At 37.5% G+C, this 20,181-nt stretch overlaps 1 protein-coding gene across 1 annotated transcript in view; it reads left to right on the top strand.

Annotated features, from left to right (window-relative positions):
- Positions 1 to 20,181, top strand: part of VPS13C (vacuolar protein sorting 13 homolog C) — a 75,678-nt gene that overhangs the window by 27,651 nt on the left and 27,846 nt on the right. The window contains exons 33-57 of the mRNA XM_059481918.1: positions 25 to 128; positions 416 to 583; positions 1,346 to 1,650; positions 1,899 to 2,046; positions 2,731 to 2,839; positions 3,285 to 3,418; positions 3,718 to 3,874; positions 4,547 to 4,626; positions 5,421 to 5,480; positions 6,549 to 6,714; positions 7,683 to 7,799; positions 8,328 to 8,431; positions 8,859 to 9,026; positions 9,452 to 9,756; positions 10,128 to 10,272; positions 11,398 to 11,554; positions 12,413 to 12,543; positions 13,508 to 13,677; positions 14,227 to 14,465; positions 14,682 to 14,911; positions 15,688 to 15,780; positions 16,286 to 16,651; positions 17,804 to 17,893; positions 18,314 to 18,469; positions 19,477 to 19,741. Of these exons, the coding sequence (XP_059337901.1) occupies positions 25 to 128; positions 416 to 583; positions 1,346 to 1,650; positions 1,899 to 2,046; positions 2,731 to 2,839; positions 3,285 to 3,418; positions 3,718 to 3,874; positions 4,547 to 4,626; positions 5,421 to 5,480; positions 6,549 to 6,714; positions 7,683 to 7,799; positions 8,328 to 8,431; positions 8,859 to 9,026; positions 9,452 to 9,756; positions 10,128 to 10,272; positions 11,398 to 11,554; positions 12,413 to 12,543; positions 13,508 to 13,677; positions 14,227 to 14,465; positions 14,682 to 14,911; positions 15,688 to 15,780; positions 16,286 to 16,651; positions 17,804 to 17,893; positions 18,314 to 18,469; positions 19,477 to 19,741 (4,167 nt within the window). The remainder of the gene's footprint in view (positions 1 to 24; positions 129 to 415; positions 584 to 1,345; positions 1,651 to 1,898; positions 2,047 to 2,730; positions 2,840 to 3,284; positions 3,419 to 3,717; positions 3,875 to 4,546; positions 4,627 to 5,420; positions 5,481 to 6,548; positions 6,715 to 7,682; positions 7,800 to 8,327; positions 8,432 to 8,858; positions 9,027 to 9,451; positions 9,757 to 10,127; positions 10,273 to 11,397; positions 11,555 to 12,412; positions 12,544 to 13,507; positions 13,678 to 14,226; positions 14,466 to 14,681; positions 14,912 to 15,687; positions 15,781 to 16,285; positions 16,652 to 17,803; positions 17,894 to 18,313; positions 18,470 to 19,476; positions 19,742 to 20,181) is intronic.

Consider the following 20,181-nt stretch of genomic DNA (forward strand, 5'->3'; position numbering starts at 1 on the left):
TGTTTCTGTTTTTGTACTTTGCAGGTCTTGACTCATCTCTTTGCCTTCAGCCAAGCCAAACTGTATTCTTTGCCCGACTTAAGGACATAGTTGTCACAGATGTTGATTCAAGGACCCTTCATAAAAAAGTACTCAACTACAAGATTTTAACTTTTACTTGATTCTTGGTTAGTTTGATGTGTATAAAAGTGAAATGTAATACACATTCCACTCTTCTAAAAGTATTTGATTTGTCATGAATAAGTATTTTCAAATAAGATAAAAAAAATTCATTTTACAAGAATGGATTTCTCAAAGGATTAGAAAAACTAGAAGTCTAACTTGTAATCTGATAGGCTGATGGTATCTTTAGTTCTTTGTGTCATTACCTCTGTAGAAGCTGCTGATGGCTGGTGGGTGCTGTTTCTCTTTCTAGGCTGTGTCTATAGTGGGAGATGAAGTTTTCAGTTTCAATCTGACATTAAATCCTCATGCTACTGAGGGAGAAGCCTACACTGACATGTCAAAAGTAGATGGTTCTGTATGTTTGAAAGTGGGCTGCATCCAGCTGGTGTACCTTCACAAATTTCTCATGTCTCTCCTGGTAAGTCTTATTTCCCTTTCTGTGTTTCTGCAGCATTCTCAGATTAGTCTTCTGGGCTGTGCTCTCAGTACAAGTGTTAGGTTTCATTTCCTGGAAGACAAGGGATGGGTTTAATTTTTCTTGTGTGCTATTAAAAATTTTGGTTAGTAACTGATTTAAATTTCAATTGGGTCACTTCCCACGCTCAGTTTTGGAAATAGAGAAAAACTTGGTGCTGTTGAGGTAGTATGGAGGTTTTATGTTTGCTGCCCTTTCCACCCCTAGCAAAATTCTGAATTCATTGCAGACATGTCAGAGCTAACACTAGAGGAAAATCTTCCTGCAAGGTGGGTGTCATGATGCCTGCAAATTAACCAGTGTAAATATCAGTGTGTCTGAGTACCCTAATGATAGCTTTTTCAACAAAGTAACAATGGGATTTCTCTCATTCAATAGGTTCTTCAATAGGAATTCAATACTATTCAGGGAGGGCAAGAGGAGCTTTCAAAATTGTGTCCCTAAAAGCTAATGAGCTATAGAAAGAAGGAAAAATAGAGATGAATTTAGAATAAGTGGATTGCACTGGTTAGAACTTCTTTGACCCTCCATTAGAGGTCATGCAGAAGGCACTCAGTTGTCTTTTCTGTGGAAAATTCAGCTCCCATTGATGCAGGCAGCATAACTGGCAGCACTAATTAGTGAATGATGGTGGAAAATGAAAAAGTAACCTAGAATAAAAACTATTTACAGACATTTCTCTATTCTCTTCAACTGCTTTTCTAGACCTTCTTGAACAACTTCCAGACAGCCAAGGAGACCCTGAGTGCTGCCACAGTCCAGGCTGCAGAGAAGGCTGCTACCAGTGTGAAGGACCTGGCCCAGAGGAGTTTCCGCCTTGCCATGGACATTCACTTGAAAGCACCAGTCATAGTTATCCCCCAGTCCTCCATTTCCCCCAATGCCATAGTAATAGATCTGGGCTTGATTAAGGTTCAGAACCAGTTTGTCTTGGTGTCCTCAGAGGGCAGTTCACTCCCTCCAGTCATTGACAAAATGGATGTGCAGCTGACAAAGCTGAAACTGTCAAGGTAGGGTGACTAATACTCTGCAGAACGTGAATGTTCATGCCTAGAAACCATGATTGGTGCTAGTGTCAAATATTTGGTATTAAAATACCTTTTATCTTAGAGCAGTTAGATCAGTAACAAAATCAGAAACTGGTTCTGCTTAGGAAAGTGTTTGGTGCTGCATTTGAGATTGTAAGATTTTCAAAAAATCTTAAGTTGTGACTTCCATCTTTCCAACTGTTTTCTTTTTTTCCTTTCTGTGTTTCAAGGATCACTTTGGAGACAGATTTGACACATCCAGATATTCAGATACTTCACCCTATTAATTTAAGCCTGTCTGTGAAACGAAATCTCTCTGCAGCTTGGTTTCACAAGTTACCAGTGTTGGAGGTCACAGGGTATCTGGATACAATGAATGTAAGTCTTGTGAGAAGGTGGTGATAATACTGTGAGAGCAACCCTTAATGTTGTTTCTGGGCACAAAGGGGCAACAAGCTGCTAATTTTTAGTAGGTGTGGAGTGGATTTCAGTAAAGAAACAGGATTTATCCCCACCTAGGTGAATGCAGTGGTTTGAGAGGATCACATAAATGGTTTTGGGACCAGTTCTCTGAGCAAGAATTCTTTGAAGTGAAGCAAGAATTCTTTTATTCTTTAGAAACAGAATCTTCTTGAGAGGAGTTTAAATTAATGCAAACATTTGCTTTAGTAACTCCACCTTCCTACCTTCCCATCACCCTTGAGTTTGTTGTGGCATTTTATGTACTGTGAAAGAAAGTACCAGGGACATCTTGGCTGAAACTGAAATGAAAATATCAAGGAGGGGCATGTCATTGACAAGAATGTATTAAAAGGATAGGTACATTAAATGCTGCAATGTATATTGATACAGCACTGGAGGGTCAAAACCTTTAATCTCCTCAGACCTTTACAATAAGTGGTTGAAAGAATTTAATTTTCTTATTGAAGGGATGATTCTGCTGGCAAAATAGCTGTAAATAAGCATTCTTCTTGCCAGGAAACATTGTTCTGCTTTGTTAGCAGGTGATAAGTTCAAGGAACAATGTGTTTTTCCTGACAATTGTGATCTGCAACTTTTTAGGTTGTGTTAAGTCAAGAGGATTTGAATGTCTGTCTCAAAGTGTTGACGGAAAACCTGGGTGAAGCAGAAGAAACTCAAAAGGGTGCAAAATCAGTGCTGCAAAAGGAAGGTCAGAGATGGAATTTGTTGTGAATGCTAAGTGTGTTTGCTTTCAGGAGTAAGGAAAAGTATTTATTTTCTGGAAAGGAAGTTTAGATGTGAGAGTATGATAATAAGCTGAGTCTAATCGATAAACTCTTTAATTTTGCAAGGACAATGTTCATACTTTGATACTTAAAAAAAATTGGAAACATTACAAGACAAAATTTGGTAATTTTATTAGCTAAGTTGTCAAGGAACTAGCAAGGTATTGAGATGTCAGTGTAATCTTATTGCCAGAACAGGTTTCTATTTCCCTTTCATGCTCTGAGTTTAAGGGCTCTGCTTATGGAAATGTTATTAGCTTATCTTAGGTGAATGTAATCCATCCAAATCAATGAAAGAATTGGATGTGTTTCTTGAGCTAAGCAAATGATGGTAGTTTCTAAAGTTAAGCAATATATTGAATGTTCCAGGTAAAATGAAAGAAGTGGAGAGATCAGTTTTGATACAGGATAAGAGTGTTTCAGAAGGATTGCTGTCTGAAAAGAGAAAAATAACATTAAATGAAGATGTAATCAATATGCTACTTAATTTTGAAATCAAAGAGGTATGTATCCATCTGTACAACTTACTCAGTCTGAGCCCTGTACTCATCTGTTTCTTAGAAGTAGTGGGCTATAAAGTCCTTTTTAACAGTTTGACTTGGCAACTAAAAGAAAACTAACAAGAGGAAGAGAGCAGGGGGCCAGGGGAAATCTTTAGCAAATTGGTCTTATAGGGTCTATTTATAAAAATGCAAAATGTCTAGATTAATATTAAGTTTCACATTTAGCCTGTTTATAACTGCCTGCTGTGTCTGAACAGCTTCACTGAAATACTGAACTTACTTTCCCTTCTATATTCAAGGTTGTAATAACCTTGATGAAGCAGATTCAGAAGGAGAGATATCCATTACATATTCTAACTGTGCTACAGCTTGGCACCAAAACCAAAATTAGAAATCATGAATTGGCTGCAGCAGCATATCTGAAGAAAATTACAATGAGATGCACTGAAATACATGGTAAGTCTTCTAGGGAACTGATACAATCAGTAGAGTGTGTGCAACTGGATTTATAGCCAGAGGATAACATATAGCAACCAATAATGAGGGGAGGGGAAAGGGTAATTTAGATAGAATTAATCTGTTTTGCCTGATACCAAGTTTTACTGCTATTGCTGGAGTTAGAGTTAATGTATTTGAGTGAGTTGAGTACTTTGAGCAGGAGTGTTCCTGAGAAGTATTCCAACTGTTCAGTGGGTTTTGATGAGCTGCTGATTCTGTGCTTTATGACCAGTTCTGGTAGCACTGGAAATGCTTCTTTGGTTGGTCAGGTAACAATTCAAAGTGACAGTGAAGTGATAACTGAAATAGCCATTTATCCAAAGTAGAAAAGTAAGGTTTTGATTATGAAAACATTAAGGTAGGAATGCAAAGAACTTTCAGTTTTAAGTCTTGCTTCAAGAGCAAGATAAATTAATTTTTACTAGTTTAATTTAAAATGAAGTGAATGCAGCATTTCACAAAATAATGCTTCATGTGTAGCTTCTCAGTGAAAATAGCTGTTTACTTTCACTATTTCAGCAAGAATAGTATTTAGTTAGTATGTAATAGAGAATTAGCATGGAGTCATTGCATATAGGTGAAATAAAGCTTGAGTGGAAACACTTGACATTTTTATTTCTTTATTTGCAGACTCAAAAGGAGATCCTCTTTGCATTCTTAATTCCTCAAGTGAGACAGATGAACATCTTTTGAAAATGGAATATATTAAGGTTTCAATACATTTTCAGTAAAATTACATGGGAAGGAAAGTAAGGCTTCCATACTGAGCCTGTAGATTTGTATCTAAAACCTACCCAGGCCTTCTCCCAAATACCTGTTTTTCAGTTTAACATTTCATTTAATTCTCCACTGCTTCCATATAGCTCTTGCTTCATAAGTCAGTGCTATTACTGAAATCACTGGCAAGACAAATATTTGTTTGTGTTCTGTGTGTACAGCACAAATGAGCACCTGTGTGAAACTTAACAGGTGTGATGGTCTTTGTGCAAGTGAAAAGTGACCCTACAGGTGATAAAACTGCATTTGGAGAGTGATATGTTGGTAGCTTAAAAAGCCTTTAAAAATTGCATGAACACTTGGGAATCTGATAGGTTGTAGAACCAGTGGGCTCCTCAGTACTCTTATCTGGACTGGCATCATTTACATAATGAAAAGTAATTAATTTGTACTGGCAAAGGATTAAGCATAAATTGATCTAGTTTAAATAGATTCTAGATGAGACAAAGTTTTGTAACTAGCCAGTTGAATTTTCACAAAATATGTGCTATGAAATGTCTCTGAGCAGAGCATTGTGAATAACCCATTCTGGTTATCTTGCTTGTGCATTATTTGAAGAACTTGTTTGTTCAGGCTTCATCACTTTCCTTTGTTTTCTTTTGCAATTGAAATAAACCTTGTGTGTAGGCTAAATTCAAGCAATTCAGTTAATAAAATTATTTATAATTAATTATTGGCTAATTCAATAGAGATTGACTGTGTCCATTTTTTGTTTTTTCCTCTTTAGGCTGATCCTGATGGACCAGACTTTGTTACTACTTACCAAAGCACTAAGCAAAACATCAATGTAAGTTTTGGATGTACTTAATTTATTTTTGTAAGCATTTTGAATCATAGCAGCTGCGTTAGTTACTCCCTTTTGTCTTATTGAAGAGGAAAAAAAAGGGAACAAAACCAGCCCAAAACCAAAGCCCTGACTCTCATAATTAAAACCTACTGCTTTATATTTAACTACTTCAAAGACAAATCCAGGTAGAAAAAATGGATTTTTTTTTAAACTGAAGTATTTATTGTAATAATTTATTTAAACTAAAAACTATGCATTTTCTGCTAGTTGGAAACACAGCCTTATGAATTTTAACTGAGGCCTTTAGCATGTGCTTTGTTTCTGGAGTGATCCACTTGGCACAGGGATAAACCAGGGCCTTGTGTTTCTGAGCTTGTAACAGTAACAGTGAAATTGAGATGTGAGCTGGAATATCCAAGGAGCATTCTCAGGGGTCTTGAGTGCAATTAGTCCTTTTACTTCTCCTGAAAGCAGCTATTCATGAGTAGTTTTTCAAGTGACTTCTGGAGTAAGCATGTCATTGTGCTTTTGAAATGTTTCCTTTAAAACAGTAGTGGTGGGTCAAGCAGCTTCTTGAGGGCCTTGTGTGGAATAAGTGACTGATGCTGGATTTCACTCAGCAGCACTGGCAGGAGTAGTTGCTGCTCACATACCCCCTGCTCTGATTGCAAATTTTGGATCCTAGTGGGTTTTTTTGTTGTTGTTGTACCAAATCTCCTAAAACATCTTCACACGTGGTTCTGAAGTTGTCAATCAAAGTGCTGGATGCAAAGCAATGAAAGGAAATGCAGCAGAACTCAAGAGAATGTCCTGAAAAGGCACAACCACATGAGGCCTCAGTTTTTAGATTGGCACAGTTCCTCTGTAGCTGCTGTAAGCTTCCCTTCCACAGTTCCCTCATCTGTTCTGGAGCTTGTGAGGTTGAAGAGGATGGAGATAGAAGACTCAAATACTTGTGAAATTGAGCAAGAGGCTTTTTTCCTTGGTTCTACAAGAGCAACTCTGAGTTGTTAGGGTATAAACTGCTACTAAACCACAGTATGACTTTGTCTCCTTGCCTTCCTCCAGGTCATCTTTTCCTGTTTGGATATAGTGCTTCACACAGAGGCTTTGCTTTCCATCATGAGTTTCCTCACCTTCAGTGTTCCATCAAGTGGTCTTCCCAGTACTGAGAAATCATCAGAGCACAAGCCTCAAATGAAAGAACAGGAAAAAGGAAGCACTCTTAGACCAGGTAGTGTCATGTTACACAGGCTGTACTTGTGTTGTTTAACAGCATCTCACCTTCAGTGTCACAGGATATTATTTCCAGTGACAGCATTGCAGTCTATTTGGTGGAAAACAAAGCATGCACAACTGTAAATGGGGAGAAAATCTTATTAAAAAAAACCCCAGCAGACATTTTTCCTGTTGCTTAATTTTACAGATTCTCCTTACTCAATATAACTTTTCCCTGGGTGGTGGTCTGATTTTCATAATGAAAGTTGAATAAATGATGTTGCAGTGTGCAGCCTTTCCAAAGGTTTAGTGTCACAGCCATGTAGCTTTGCAATCTGAAGGCTCTAAAGAGTGCTTACATTGCTGAAAATAAATACTGCTCTGGGGAAGCAAAGAGAAGTTCTGAACTGAAGGGGTGGTGTATTTATTTTAGGTATAGGTCTTTGTAACCTTGAAATAGGAAGAGTTTTTGCATGGAAGCTCCTGAATATTTTGTCAGGTCCTGGGTTGTTGATTCTTGTGCTTGTAGTTTTTGTGAAATTCAAGGTTTTCTAATCCTAAAACTATTGGGATTGAGTCCAGTGGCTGCTCCATTTCTGATTGTGCAGTGTTGCTGCAGCTAATATGCCTAAATTGGCTTTGCTACTTGACACAGAGAGGGGCACTTCTCATGTGCTGAGACAGTGTTTCAAATAATGTGGTGTATACTGCACTCAGCAACTGACGCATGAAAACTAGATATTATTGAGTAGATAAGATACCTTGATGACATTGCTGATTGGTGACAATATGTGTGCCTGAAGGAAACTCTTAATAAATGACTTTTTTCACATTTTGACTAAAGATTATCATATCTTTTATGGAATGACTGCAGGCTGCTTTTGAATAGTTCATATATTTACAGAACTACTAGTCTAATATTTGTTGCAACAGTGGGCTTGTAATATTTGAACTCCTTGTATGTCTCTTGTGTTTCCTGCCCAGTGTCTGGTGATGCAGCCTGTGATGATGTCTCTGAATTAAAGCTCACTGCAAAGCTGAATGCATTCAGTATTACAGTGTGTGATCAGACCTGCACAATTGCAGACATTAGAGTACAAGGTAAGGTGGTTTTTATTTAAATACTAAATGAAACTGGCTGTAGCCAGAAATAGGCTGTTTCCCTCCCTTCACTTCTAAAAGGCCAGTGTCTGCACTGCAGGTGTCTCTGACATTTGTTGAAATATATTTTGATTGTATGAAATGATCTGCAAGGAAAAAAATGTTTGATTCAGAAAACAAAGATGATTTCCAAGTGTAGTAAAATTAAAAGAAGTGAAGGCACTATGTTTTAGATAACACAGACTTCCATTTTTTAATAGCTAGATCCTAGATAGTGTTGGGGAATTGTACTCTACTCTTACAATCAGGTTATGTTGGCAACTTTGTCATGTGCAGTAAGGCCCTGACTTCTCTCTCAGGCTTAGCAATCATTGTTACATAGGAAAAGGCTGGATTTAAAGCTGTTATTATTCTTTATATTCAGTAGTAAATAATTCTGGGGGTTTGATTGTTTGTTTTTTAGCAGAAGTGTTTACTTAAAAATTTGTTGAACTGCATTTATTTCCTTCCTTCTTTTGTTTCGTTCAGGAATGGATGCATCTGTGGCTATGAAGCCGAAAGAGATTAAAGTGTTCTCCAGACTTAAGGACATTGTAATTACAAATGTTGATCCAAAAACAATCCATAAAAAGGTAATGTGTTGAGCAGATTGTAAACAGCTGATGAGACCCAGTTTTTCAAGTGATTTAGTGACAGCACTGTAGTTTAATTTGCTGTGTAACAGAATGCAATGTACAATGTAATACTAAACAAAATGTCTTGGTAAAGGTTAATTTCCTTCCCCTCAGAGAAACAAAACATTCTTCCAGTCAATGTTTAGTTCTTTTTAATTACATTTGCACTGGTATGTTTAATTCTGAGGAGCAGGGGTTAAATATAAAATGGGCTATGGATAAGCAAGTGAGAAGAGGCATGTACTATAAAATAGGGAATTCTGTTTTCTTTTGTGCCTACCATATGTCCAAGTACTGCTTCTGAGTTGCTGTGGATCTTTCTGGGGAAATAGTTTTTGTTTCAGAAATACCTGGTAGTATTAACTGTGTGAACTTAATCTTCTAGGCTGTCTCCATAATGGGAGATGAAGTGTTTAGATTTCACATGTCACTTTATCCAGATGCCACTGCAGGGGAGGCCTATGCTGATATGTCAAGAGTGGATGGTAAAATGTCTCTGAAAGTGGGCTGCATCCAAATAATTTACCTGCATAAGTTCTTCATGTCTCTCTTGGTAAGACATTAGTTTAAGTTCTTTTATTGACATTAAAAGTCCTTTTTAATGAGATAAAATGCAATCAGCTCATTTTGCCCTGTACCTGGTGGTGAGCTGATGTGCAAGCACATAGAAGTATTTTGCATTAGAGTTACCATTTAAGTTGCACTGCTTTACAGAAGATTGCCAAGGAGAATGGTGTCAGAAGTAATGAATGGAGCTGATAGCTTTCATAATATCTTAAAAATTACACAGTTAAATAATGTTTAAGCTTATTCATGATTTTAACATTTTTCTCTTTTGAAACAAGTGTGGTTGAATTAGCAATTTCATATTTAAACCAGAGGTGTAAATTTTTTAAATTTACATTTTACCTGGACGTTGCCTTTGAGAAGTTTACTTGTTTTCATGGAACTTTTACTTTTTTTCCTACCTGTGAATAGAACTTCCTGAACAATTTCCAAGCAGCACAAGAAGCCCTGACTGCAGTCACTGCACAGGCAGCAGAAATGGCTGCTTCCAGCATGAAGGACTTTGCTAAAAAGAGCTTCCGCCTCCTGATGGATATCAACTTGAAAGCTCCAGTCATAGTTGTCCCTGAATCTTCAGCTTCATCTAATGCTTTGGTAGCTGATCTTGGCTTAATCAGAGTTCAGAATGAATTCAAGCTGGTGTCCTCAGATGAATCTCCTCTTCCTCCAGTCATTGACAACATGGATGTGCAGCTGACTCACCTGAAATTATCAAGGTAAATATAGAGCTGTTTCCTGAGTTGAAGTGTAAAGGAAAAGTGTCCATGTTCTGTATGCAGCATTCTTCTCATATTTGAACATGGAGGCAATGAGAACATGCTAAAACTAAGCAAAAAACCATGCCAAGCTAAGTTTAGGAGTGCTTTTAGAGAGAGTCACAGGTCAACAATCTCTAAACCTCCTTGGAAAGACAGCAATGATAGCACGGTAACTTGAGTTCATCTGGAATGCATACAAGGGTGTAAGTGCCTATGTGCTTATTCTTGAATTAATTATGCCTGTAATTTTGCTAGATTAATGTGATATTATTTTGCCTTCTGCAATCAGTCAACATTTTCCCTCTGTTGCTTCCATTGTCTTTTTTTAGGTGCATTATATCCACAGATTCACAACCAGATTCTGAAATCCTGCATCCTGTGAGTTTGACTTTACTGGTCCAGAGAAACTTAGCAGCAGCATGGTATCATAAATGCCCAACAATTGGCATCAAGGGAGACCTAAAACCAATGCAGGTAATAAATATCGTGAGTAATTATATCAAAAGTTATGCAGATTCTCAGAATAGTCCTCAGTCTAGTTAAGGATCTTTTAAACTCATTTCAGTTAGTGTCCTTTACAGTTTGTTGAAAGACTTCCAGCTGGATCATCCAGTTTATAGATTTCTTAAAGTTTTGATACTGTATAATGAATAGTTTTGGTGTAGCTGCATGCAAGTGGAATAAAATGTGGTTTTCTTGTTCTGGAGGTCTATTGGAGCTATCCATGGACTCAACAGGCAGTAAAATCCTTGAGGTTATTTGTTGAGTTGCCATTTAAAAACAAAACTTGACAATTCAAATTGTTTAATCTGTAGCATTTTCAGGTTATTTGAATGCTTAATAGATGTATTAGGAATGAAAAGGTTATCTCTAATACACAGCAATTAAAATAATCTTTGCAGAGGGAGGGCTCTATTTTTCTTTTCCTGCATTAACCATGTGGATTGTAATGGGTAAAACCAAACTGGGGCACTTTTTCCTTGTTCCTAAGCCCTTTTACTTGTTCATTTCTGTATCTGTGCTGTGGCCAAATGTCACACTGGTGAAGCACAGAGAAATAAGAAATTTAAAGGAGTAGCAGCAAAATGAATCAAATGTAGGAAAAATATTCTTACACTGTGTGCCATGGGCTAAGTGACTGCATCTTGTCACTCAGCACTGCTTGCTTTTCTGTGATTCTGTAATGCTATGACTGGATACTTATTCATTAAATCTTTGGAGGCTTACTGAATGGCAATTGCTTTAGTGTGTACAATGCAAATCTTGGCTTTAATATTTTCTGATCATGTTTTTGGGTTACTGAATTGTTGAGAAGTACTTATGTTTCTCAGTTTCTCTTTTAATAGGCAAAGATCCTTTACAAATCTAGAAAGTATTTATCGTGTGGACTGTTATTTCTTCTTGTAACTCCTGTTTATAACAAGTAAAAAATGATACAGGAGAAATGGGCAGATAATTTTGGTTATTTTGGACAGGATAATTGTGATTGTCCCATTTGTTTCTGCTGGAAGCAGCCCATGGTTTCTCCTCAATGTTTGCATTCTGTGTTAGAAGAAATGTTGTCACCAAAACTGAACTTGTGGCTTTATCACTTTACAGATTGCACTCAGTGAAGGTGATCTAACTGTTATCATGAAAATTTTACTTGAAAACCTTGGAGGGGCTTCTTCCCAGCCACATACTGTGCAAGAGAATATTGAGGATATGCAGATAGCTAAAAAAGGGAAAGCTCCACATGAATCTGGTGGCACTGAGGGTATGTTCAGTTCAAAGGCTGAATATGTGTAGGCAGAGGGCTGTTTGCAGATTCAAATATCATATTTTTCTGAAGCATTACAAATTGTTTTAACTGTTACAAATATATTGTAGACATGAAAAGTTATAAGTAAGAATGTATGCACTTCCATGGAGTGTGAGCTCCTGATGGTCAGAAGTTTTTGTGGTGTGTTTTTTGTGATTCATTTCTCATATGATGGTGTTGTTCAGTTTATATCAATCACTCTTCTGTCTGCATGTGGTTAAAAAAGAAAAAAGCCAAATCATCTACCCCAGAATGTTAATGCACAATTATAAAAATTGAGGAATATATTAGTATTCAAATTGCTCATTAGTGAGTCAGTGTAAACAGTGCATGTCTCTGGATGAAATATTGTTAACACTTTGCCACATCTATTTCTTCCCCAAACTTAACATTTTCACTGTCAAAAAATTGCTCTTTAGCCAATAGTTGAATGGCTCTGCTGTGAATAGGAACTGGAAGGAAGGGTACTGCAGACTCCTTGAGCAGACTTGATACTTTATATTATTCTTCAATAAAGTGAACAAAGAACTTCAGTAAACTTATGAGAGCTTCTTTTAAGGTTCTCATCCACTCTGCGCTAGATAATTTTATTTTGCATTGGGTAGAACAAAATTAAAAATGTGAATTGAGTAGTTTTCTGAATTTAGAGCTTTCCCTCTTTTTGTGATTTTCTGATCTTAATTTAGAAACCCCCAAACACCAAACTAATCAACAACAACAACAAAAAAATAAAGCAGCCAACAACAAAAAACCCCAAAACCAGCAAGCCCAGTATTCAGAAGAAATGTAAAAATGTCTTCTTTTCACTGACAGGTACCCTTGTTGATTCTGGACAAAAATGTGATTCTGCAGTTCAGTCTTCTGTGGAGTGCTCTACATTGCTTAAATTTGACTTCAATTTTGAGTCCCTTTCTGTAACTCTCTACAACAGTGACACAACTCAGGTTTGTGACAAAGCTTTTACCACACAGGTGGGGTTGGCAGCCAGGGCTTCTCACATGGACAGAACTCAGGTCAGAAAAATGAAGTTATATCAGCTGCAATGGCTTTGTAATGTTTTCCTAATGGAGCCTTGAGCTTTCCTGGGCAGGCAGTGTCCTCAAGAGGAAGAAGGTTTGTGCATTTCTGAAAGTCACACTAAAAATAGTTCTAAACCACCAAAACCACCCAGCATTTGATTTGGCCATTCAAACTTTGGTTCCAGTTAGCCAAAATAAAAATGAATATTTGAAAAGTAGGAATTGTTAGTTCAGGCAGTGCTAGTTCTATGCATGCTGCTCTAGAGGTAGTAAGCAGATCCAAGCTGTATATTGCCCATAATTTCCTCTTGCATATCCCTGGGTATGAGCAATCATGGGCATCCTCTCTCTGCTGAAAACAGAAGAGAAAGATGTGAAATGTTGTCTTGTTTTTATGACTTAATCAAGTCTGCTTTGTGTAGATGTGAAGATGCTTGCTTTATACATCTTTGTGTATAGTGAATGTTTTTTGTGTATAATTTTTCAGATGTTCTTGTGCAGTGAGCCTCACAGGGAAGGACACTGTAATGGGATGTTATTTTAATTTCACTGCCATATAATTCCCACTTGTTGCTGAGGTGTTCTTGTAGATGAGTTAGAGTGATGAGAGTGGAGGGATCCTTTGGGAAGGGATCTAGAGTTGATATAGGTTATCCTTCAGTGAAGCATTCTGAGCAACTGCTGCCAGAAACAACTTCACTGCAGCCCAGCAGGATTTTGGTTTTCTCAGTGAATTTCTTGAACTCATTTGTATGAGTGGAGGACTGATGACAGCAACAGGCTAGTCAGATCCCTCAGTTCATGGATGATGATGCACATGGCTAGCAGCAAGGCAAATGTGTCACAGCTTTGTTCAGGGTCCCCAACCCTGCACTCTGTCCTTGTGCAGGAGTCTCTGCTCTCGGTGCACAGTGACAAGCTGCGCCTCGGGGAGCTCCGGCTGCACCTCATGGCATCCACAGGGGAGATGTTCTCAGATGGCTCCATGGACATCACTGTCAAACTCAAGGCATGCACCTTGGATGATCTCAGAGAAGGAATTCAGAATGTCACTGCAAGGTGGGTTTGAATGCATCAGAAATGACACTACTCCAGCTTATGAGGAAGGCTTTTTCCTTGTTCTGTACTTTGCTTCCCATGGGATTGATAAAACTCAGTAGTGCTGTCAGCTGTGGCCTGTAATACTGTGTGCTTAAGCAATGAACAATTCTAATAATGTTCAAGAAGTTTCTACTCTTTTATGTTGATTTCTCAAGTTATCTAAAACAAAAAGACATCTTGGAGGCTGGCATATTGCAATAAACTGTAGAACAGCTGAATAGAGGACACCCAGCCTCATCTAGAGAATTGTGTGCCCTGAAACTTCAGTGTGATTGTCATGTGCTGCATGCATACTTTCAAAACTGTAGCAACTAGTTGTAAATGAAATTACTCTTCTGCTGGAAAAGCCTCTACCCTTTTATTTCTAGAAGAAACACTGCTTGTGTATATAGTAATTCTTCTTTATAAAGGGCATGGGGAGAAAAAATGGCAGTACTTCTGCATCTTTATTTTCCTAGATCTAGTGTTATGATGTTTGAGATGTTTCTTATTGAACTTGTTTTCCAGAATGATAGACAAGAAAGATGACACAAATGACACTTCTATGATTGATATAAGATACAAGCAGGATAAAAATGGAACTGAAGTTGTTGCTGTCCTCGACAAGCTGTACATATGTGCTAGTATGGAATTTTTGTTGGCAGTAGCACATTTTTTCATTAAGTCAATGCCAGTATCTTCAGCTGAAGGATCTGCACAATTCCAATTAAAGCAAGTTGCTGCTGGGAAATCCAAGGCAGATACAGGTCTGTAAAACCAGTTTCCACACACCTCCATTTCCCTCCTTTGCAGATTTCATTCTGAAAATTATTCATTCAAAAGTTTTCAAGATGCTGTCTTGGTATCAGACTTAAGAAATTAGTTTAATCTTCAATAATATGTAGACTGGCCACTGACAGAGTAGATGGCTTTCCTCTTTCTGGTTTTTATATTCAAGGTGTTTTTTTACCTTGTTTTCACAGAGATATCTGTACGGCCAAACATGACAGTAAAAGCTGTGATTCTGGATCCAGAAATTGTATTTGTTGCTAATTTGACCAGTGCTGATGCCCCTGCCTTAAAAGTTTCCTTCCAATGTGACTTTTCTCTGACATCAGACAAGCTTGCACAAAGGATGACTGCTCAAGTGATGGCCTTCAAAGTGTTGGCCTGTGCTTTTCTCAAAGAAAAACAAGGCAAGAATGTTACTACGGTAAGGAAACCAGTGTTTCATGGTGAAAAAAAAACAATTAGAAGGGGTGGCAGGCATCTCCCTTAGCTGGCATATCTATAGCACTCAAAACTCAGTTTTCATATCACTGATTATTCAGGAGAGAGGAGGGACCTGTGCCATTTAAAGGTGAATCCTTATCAGTAGGTGCAGGACTTGAGCACTTAGAACTCTGTCTGAAACCTGTGCTGTGCATTTGTAAATGACATTAAAAGTTTCTTAGTGAAGAAACTGTATAAGGGGTTTAGAAGCCCAAGGCCTTTTGCAGTGTTTTTCAGTGCCTGTTGGTTTCCTTGGTGCAGTAGAGCCCTGAGCAGCATTTTGTCTGGAACTTGATGGGCACATTCCTGCCAAGGGAGCCTCAAAGGTGGCCTATGTGCTTCATTTCACATGTGCTTATCTTCCCTTAAACATTTAAGTTTTTTAAGGATTCAGATTTTTTTTTTAAATTATTTTTTCACTGTGTGTTGGGCTTTTGTTTTGTCTGCTTTTTAAGCATTATGTCAGAAGCTTTTATTTCACTGGCTTTTAATCTTCCAGTACAAAGTGGTGCTTGTGCAAATTGGGATGTGGGGTTGTTGCAGTATATGGACTGTTTTTGCTCTGAGACATGTTGTTGCTTCATGGGATCAGTGCCCCTTTGGCCTATGGAGTGAAAAAAATGCAAGACCTTATGAAAAGGTTAGATTTAAGGAAATGAAATTGTTTTAATAATGAATAATAATGAAATTGTTAATAATGAAATTGTTTTCACTCAGGTGTTACGGCCATGTTTTTTGGTCATGGAAAATATGGTGCACACTTCAGGGTTACACACTGTGGCAGTAACAATGGAGGAACTAACTATTAAGGTAAGATTATTAAAATTGTCTTTGGAAGAACAGGTACATTTCTCAAACTGTAGCTTTGTTGTTGTGTAGGGTTTAAAAAATGGTTTTTATATTATTATTATTATTATTATTATTATTATTTTGTTTGCATATTGTTATTTACATTTTTTATTTCCCCATGAGTCTAATGCCAGAAATATGCATTTTAAAACTGCTCTGTGTTGGAAGAACTCATTGTGTGTTTGTCATTTTGACAGTCCCTTGACTAGAAAGGAATAAGTTAAATACTTCAGATTCTAGGATTCCTCCTACCACTTCCCTCCAAAGTTACAAAATAACTCTTCCCCCTGCTGCCGCCACCACTATTTTTGGGATATTTTACTGGAAAGGAAAACAGGAGGAGGTCCATGAATAGATTCTTTTCTTTGGAAATTAAGTTGCATCCCTGAAAAGTCTTTTCATGTTTGCTATTTCTATTTGTCATAGATTTTGTATTTTAATTGAAGACTTTTTTTCTTTTTTCGAGATATCACCAATAATTTTGAATACTGTTGTGACCATTATGGCTGCCCTAAAACCCAAAACAACAGAGGAGGATTCTAGAGGAGCAGCAGAAGTTTCTGAGAACTTGTGGCAAGTGAAGCCTGTGGATGAGTGCAATGCTTGGTTCCTTGGTGTTGACATAGCCACAGAAGCAACAGAAACTTTTAGGGACCATGAACAAATTCTGAAGCAAGAGAAATTTGATATTGTAGTGAAATCAGTTCAGATGACCTTGGAATGTGGCCTGGGCCATCGAACTGTCCCTTTATTGTTAGTGGAATCCACATTTTCAGGTGTCCTTAAAAACTGGTCCTCACTGATGGAGGTCACTGCTGATATGTCACTGGAGGTATGTGGGGTCACTCTTAGTTTAAAACACTTCTGCACAGTGCCTGAGTTCAAATAACTTTTTAATATACATTATATGTGCTGAATTAATGATAGCTTTAAATTGAAATGCTCTCAGGATTTCTTTAGTCAGGCAAGTGAGCATAATGTGCTTTTTACAGAAAGTTGGATGTCCAGAAAGTCGGATTTTAAAGGCAGTTGTAATGTGAAATAATCTAGTCCTCTGTTTTTGTATTATTTTTGCATATTGAAGTTCTGCTGTGTGAACAATGAGCTTGGCTTACTTGAATAGTCACATTTAACTCTTCTTGCCCCCCCATTTTGTTTGTTTCTCCAGCATTATGTTTATTGGTAAGGTAGAAGTTACACTCCTTTTGCAAAATGAGATTCCGTTCTGAGATGGTAAAAACCTCTTATGGAGACAGCATGTTAGAATTTCATACAGCCAGATGTGCAGCTGCTTTATGCAATGCATTTACTACCCCTTGTCATTTTACCAAATTACCTCATTTTTCATTCTGTTCTTGGATATCCAAGTAGCTTTCTTCCATTGCCCTGTGTGCAAATCCTGGTGGAGTTTGGATGCTTGATTGTGTACCCCTGGGGGAGGTCACTGTGGTTTCAGGAGGGACAAGCAGAATAGCTGAAAGGGAGCATCCACAGCTCCTGAGTCCACAGCTTCCATTCAGATCTGCAGTGATGGAGGCAAATTAAAAGCTTGGTGTTGGCTGTGAGTTAGAGGAGTCATTCCAGTGGACCAGATTCAGATTATAGTTGGCTCAAACTAATTGTTATTTCATAGTACTAAAAACTACTTGTGGCAGTGAAGTTCCTGCTCTCAAAGTATTTCTCTCAAACCATGTGGGGGCAGATAAGAGACTTGATTATGTTAATTGAAAGTGTTAAAAAGATATGGCATTACCAGGATGCTTGGTTGCTCTCAAAGCAAGCCAGAAAATGAACTCTTGAAAAAGATGTAATTTGTGAAAAATATATGATTTATTACACTTCTGTGTATTAGTTTTTAAAACCATTAAAAGTTAATAGTTGACCTCCAAAACATGAAATGAAGATTTGTTGTTTTCTTATTAATGTTTTTCATAATAATTGCTTTGTATTCAGATACCTTATTTAATTTTGTATATTTCTTTAGGTTCATTATTACAATGAAACCTATGCAGTGTGGGAGCCCCTTATTGAACGAGTTGAAGGAGGAAGGAAGCAATGGAATTTAAAGCTGGAGGTATGTAAAGATACTTGACATTATGTGCAATGGTTTGTACAGACAGCTATTTTTAAATTTCTTTGAAGTTTTATGGGACATTGACCTTTTGAGTGCTGTTGCTTGAAGGAGCTATGCAGTTTTACATGAAAAAAAAATTTACAAATCTTTCTTTAGAGATCTTAAGGTTTATGTGTAATGTGAATTATCAGTGCATGGATGCAATGAAGTGTGTAACCATGCAGAGAAGAGAAACAAATTTGCATCCTGTGTTGGTATAAAATTTCCGTCTTTGCTTAAAACATCTGAGATTTACAAGGCAAAGTAGATGTCACTTTGTTTGCACAATTGTCAAGTGTAAGTCAAGTAGATTTTTCCTGTTTTGACATAGGAGAAAGTAACCTATAGGTTTGTAATTGTCTAATGGAATTTTTCTTTCAGATGAAGACTAACCCTGTCCAGGAGAGAAGTCTGCTGCCTGGGGATGATTTCATTGTTATTCCTGAGCCACAAACTGCAATTAACATCTCTTCAATGGACACAATGAATATTACAATATCCAAATGTTGTCTTGCTGTTTTCAGTAACCTAGCCAAGGTAATAACAATCAGTTATGTGCTTCCATAGGAAATTCTGAATTATCTTTGTTTTAAGAACTATATTGGCTCCCAGTCAAATGACTTCTATGCAGCTCTGACAAAAGTTGCCTGGAAGGGCTAAGGAGTTTTACTCAGCTCTTTAGGCTCAACAAAAAGATGGGGGTATTTTTTCAAAGAAGTAGCTTCTGTGTTAGACCAACAAATGTGCCTATGCAGGATTTAAGGAAGTGTCATACATGCAGGTTAACTGAACGTGAAATGCTTTAATAAACACAGCTGTTTCCTACGATACTCCTTCTGAAATATTGAAACAAAAATTTACTTCCTTTCCATATTTTCTGTGTAATTAAATACTAAGAAAAATGTGCATTTTAGGATTGGCCTTTAAACTGCAGGAGTAGAATGTCCCATGTTAAAAATACCTTTTACCCCTGTAGTAGGTGTCCTTATGAATGGTCAAGGATGCTTTTCCCTCCTTTTTTTTTCTGGGGTGGGGAAATTTTGGTCACTAAATCAATCTGTTTTTACAGAATGTGACATATGACTATTTATTTTTTAATTCTGAATGAACAGCAGTTGTCTACGTGCTTACTTACGCTGTCAGTCTGTATTGGCAGTCAGTTGCTGTGGCTTCTGTGTAACCAAACAAAAGTTTGTAAGTCCAAGTTGTGATTGAATTTGGAGCTTGTACATGTTCCATCTCCTTGTGACTTCTGTGTCCCAGATCTTATGTTTCTCTTAAACCCTAAGATTTGGAAAAATTCCCCATGAGGAGCAGGAAGGTTTATTGTAGCACCAACATTTGCTGCAAATCACAGAAGGAAATTAGATTCTCTGGAAATAACCGTACTTGCCTGAAATATTGCTGTACAAAACATAGATCTACTGTATATAATTCCTCTCCTCATTAAAAAGGTAGTTGCTAGGAACTGTCTTTTAAAGCCCTTATAGGTATGTTATTGTGGCTATTTATGTATGACATATTGTAAATGTTTTTATTTACAGGCATTTTCAGAAGCAACTGCATCCACCTTTGGCTATTCCTTTAAAGAGACAGCACCTATCATAGTGAAGAATGCCCTGGGTGTTTCTCTCAAAGTGATTCCTAGCTCCAGTTTTCGGATAGTGGGTTCAGTTGAAAAAGAAAATGTGAATGAAATAGAAACTGGCCAGAGCATGGAACTGGAATATTCTGTTTTTGAAGCCCCCCAGCGAGGAAGGTTGTCTGCACTGCACCGACAGGAAAGCTCTGTCTTCTCTTTAAATTTAGGTATTATGCTAAGGAGTGCTGTTTGCTATCACAGGCTGGGCATGGGAAGATGGGAGTTTAATTCAATGTGGTAGAAATTCAAGTCAAGTGTGTTGTGTTGGAATTACCTTTGAATATTGATGCCACTTAAAAAAAAAACACCACAAAACAGGTACTGGGCTTCTTAAAAAGATGGAAAATTCCTCTGCTCCAGTTTTTCAGAAAGAGAAAAGAGTGATATTTTTTTGACCCCTTGAGAGAGTTGGAAGCCATTCTAGTGGAGTCATCAATAAACCATCTTAGAGGCCCCTGTGATATAGGCCTGTGTGTGCCAGCTTCTGTTAAACAGGATTTTAATTTCTCCTATCACTATTTTTATTTGGCTTTCTGTAGTTACCCAGCTACTTGAGACCAGTTATGATTCTGTGGCTTTAGCTTTGCCAGGAAATAGTCCTAAGAAA

The sequence above is a fragment of the Ammospiza nelsoni genome, chromosome 14, assembly GCF_027579445.1.
Source record: "Ammospiza nelsoni isolate bAmmNel1 chromosome 14, bAmmNel1.pri, whole genome shotgun sequence".
Classification (NCBI taxonomy): domain Eukaryota; kingdom Metazoa; phylum Chordata; class Aves; order Passeriformes; family Passerellidae; genus Ammospiza; species Ammospiza nelsoni.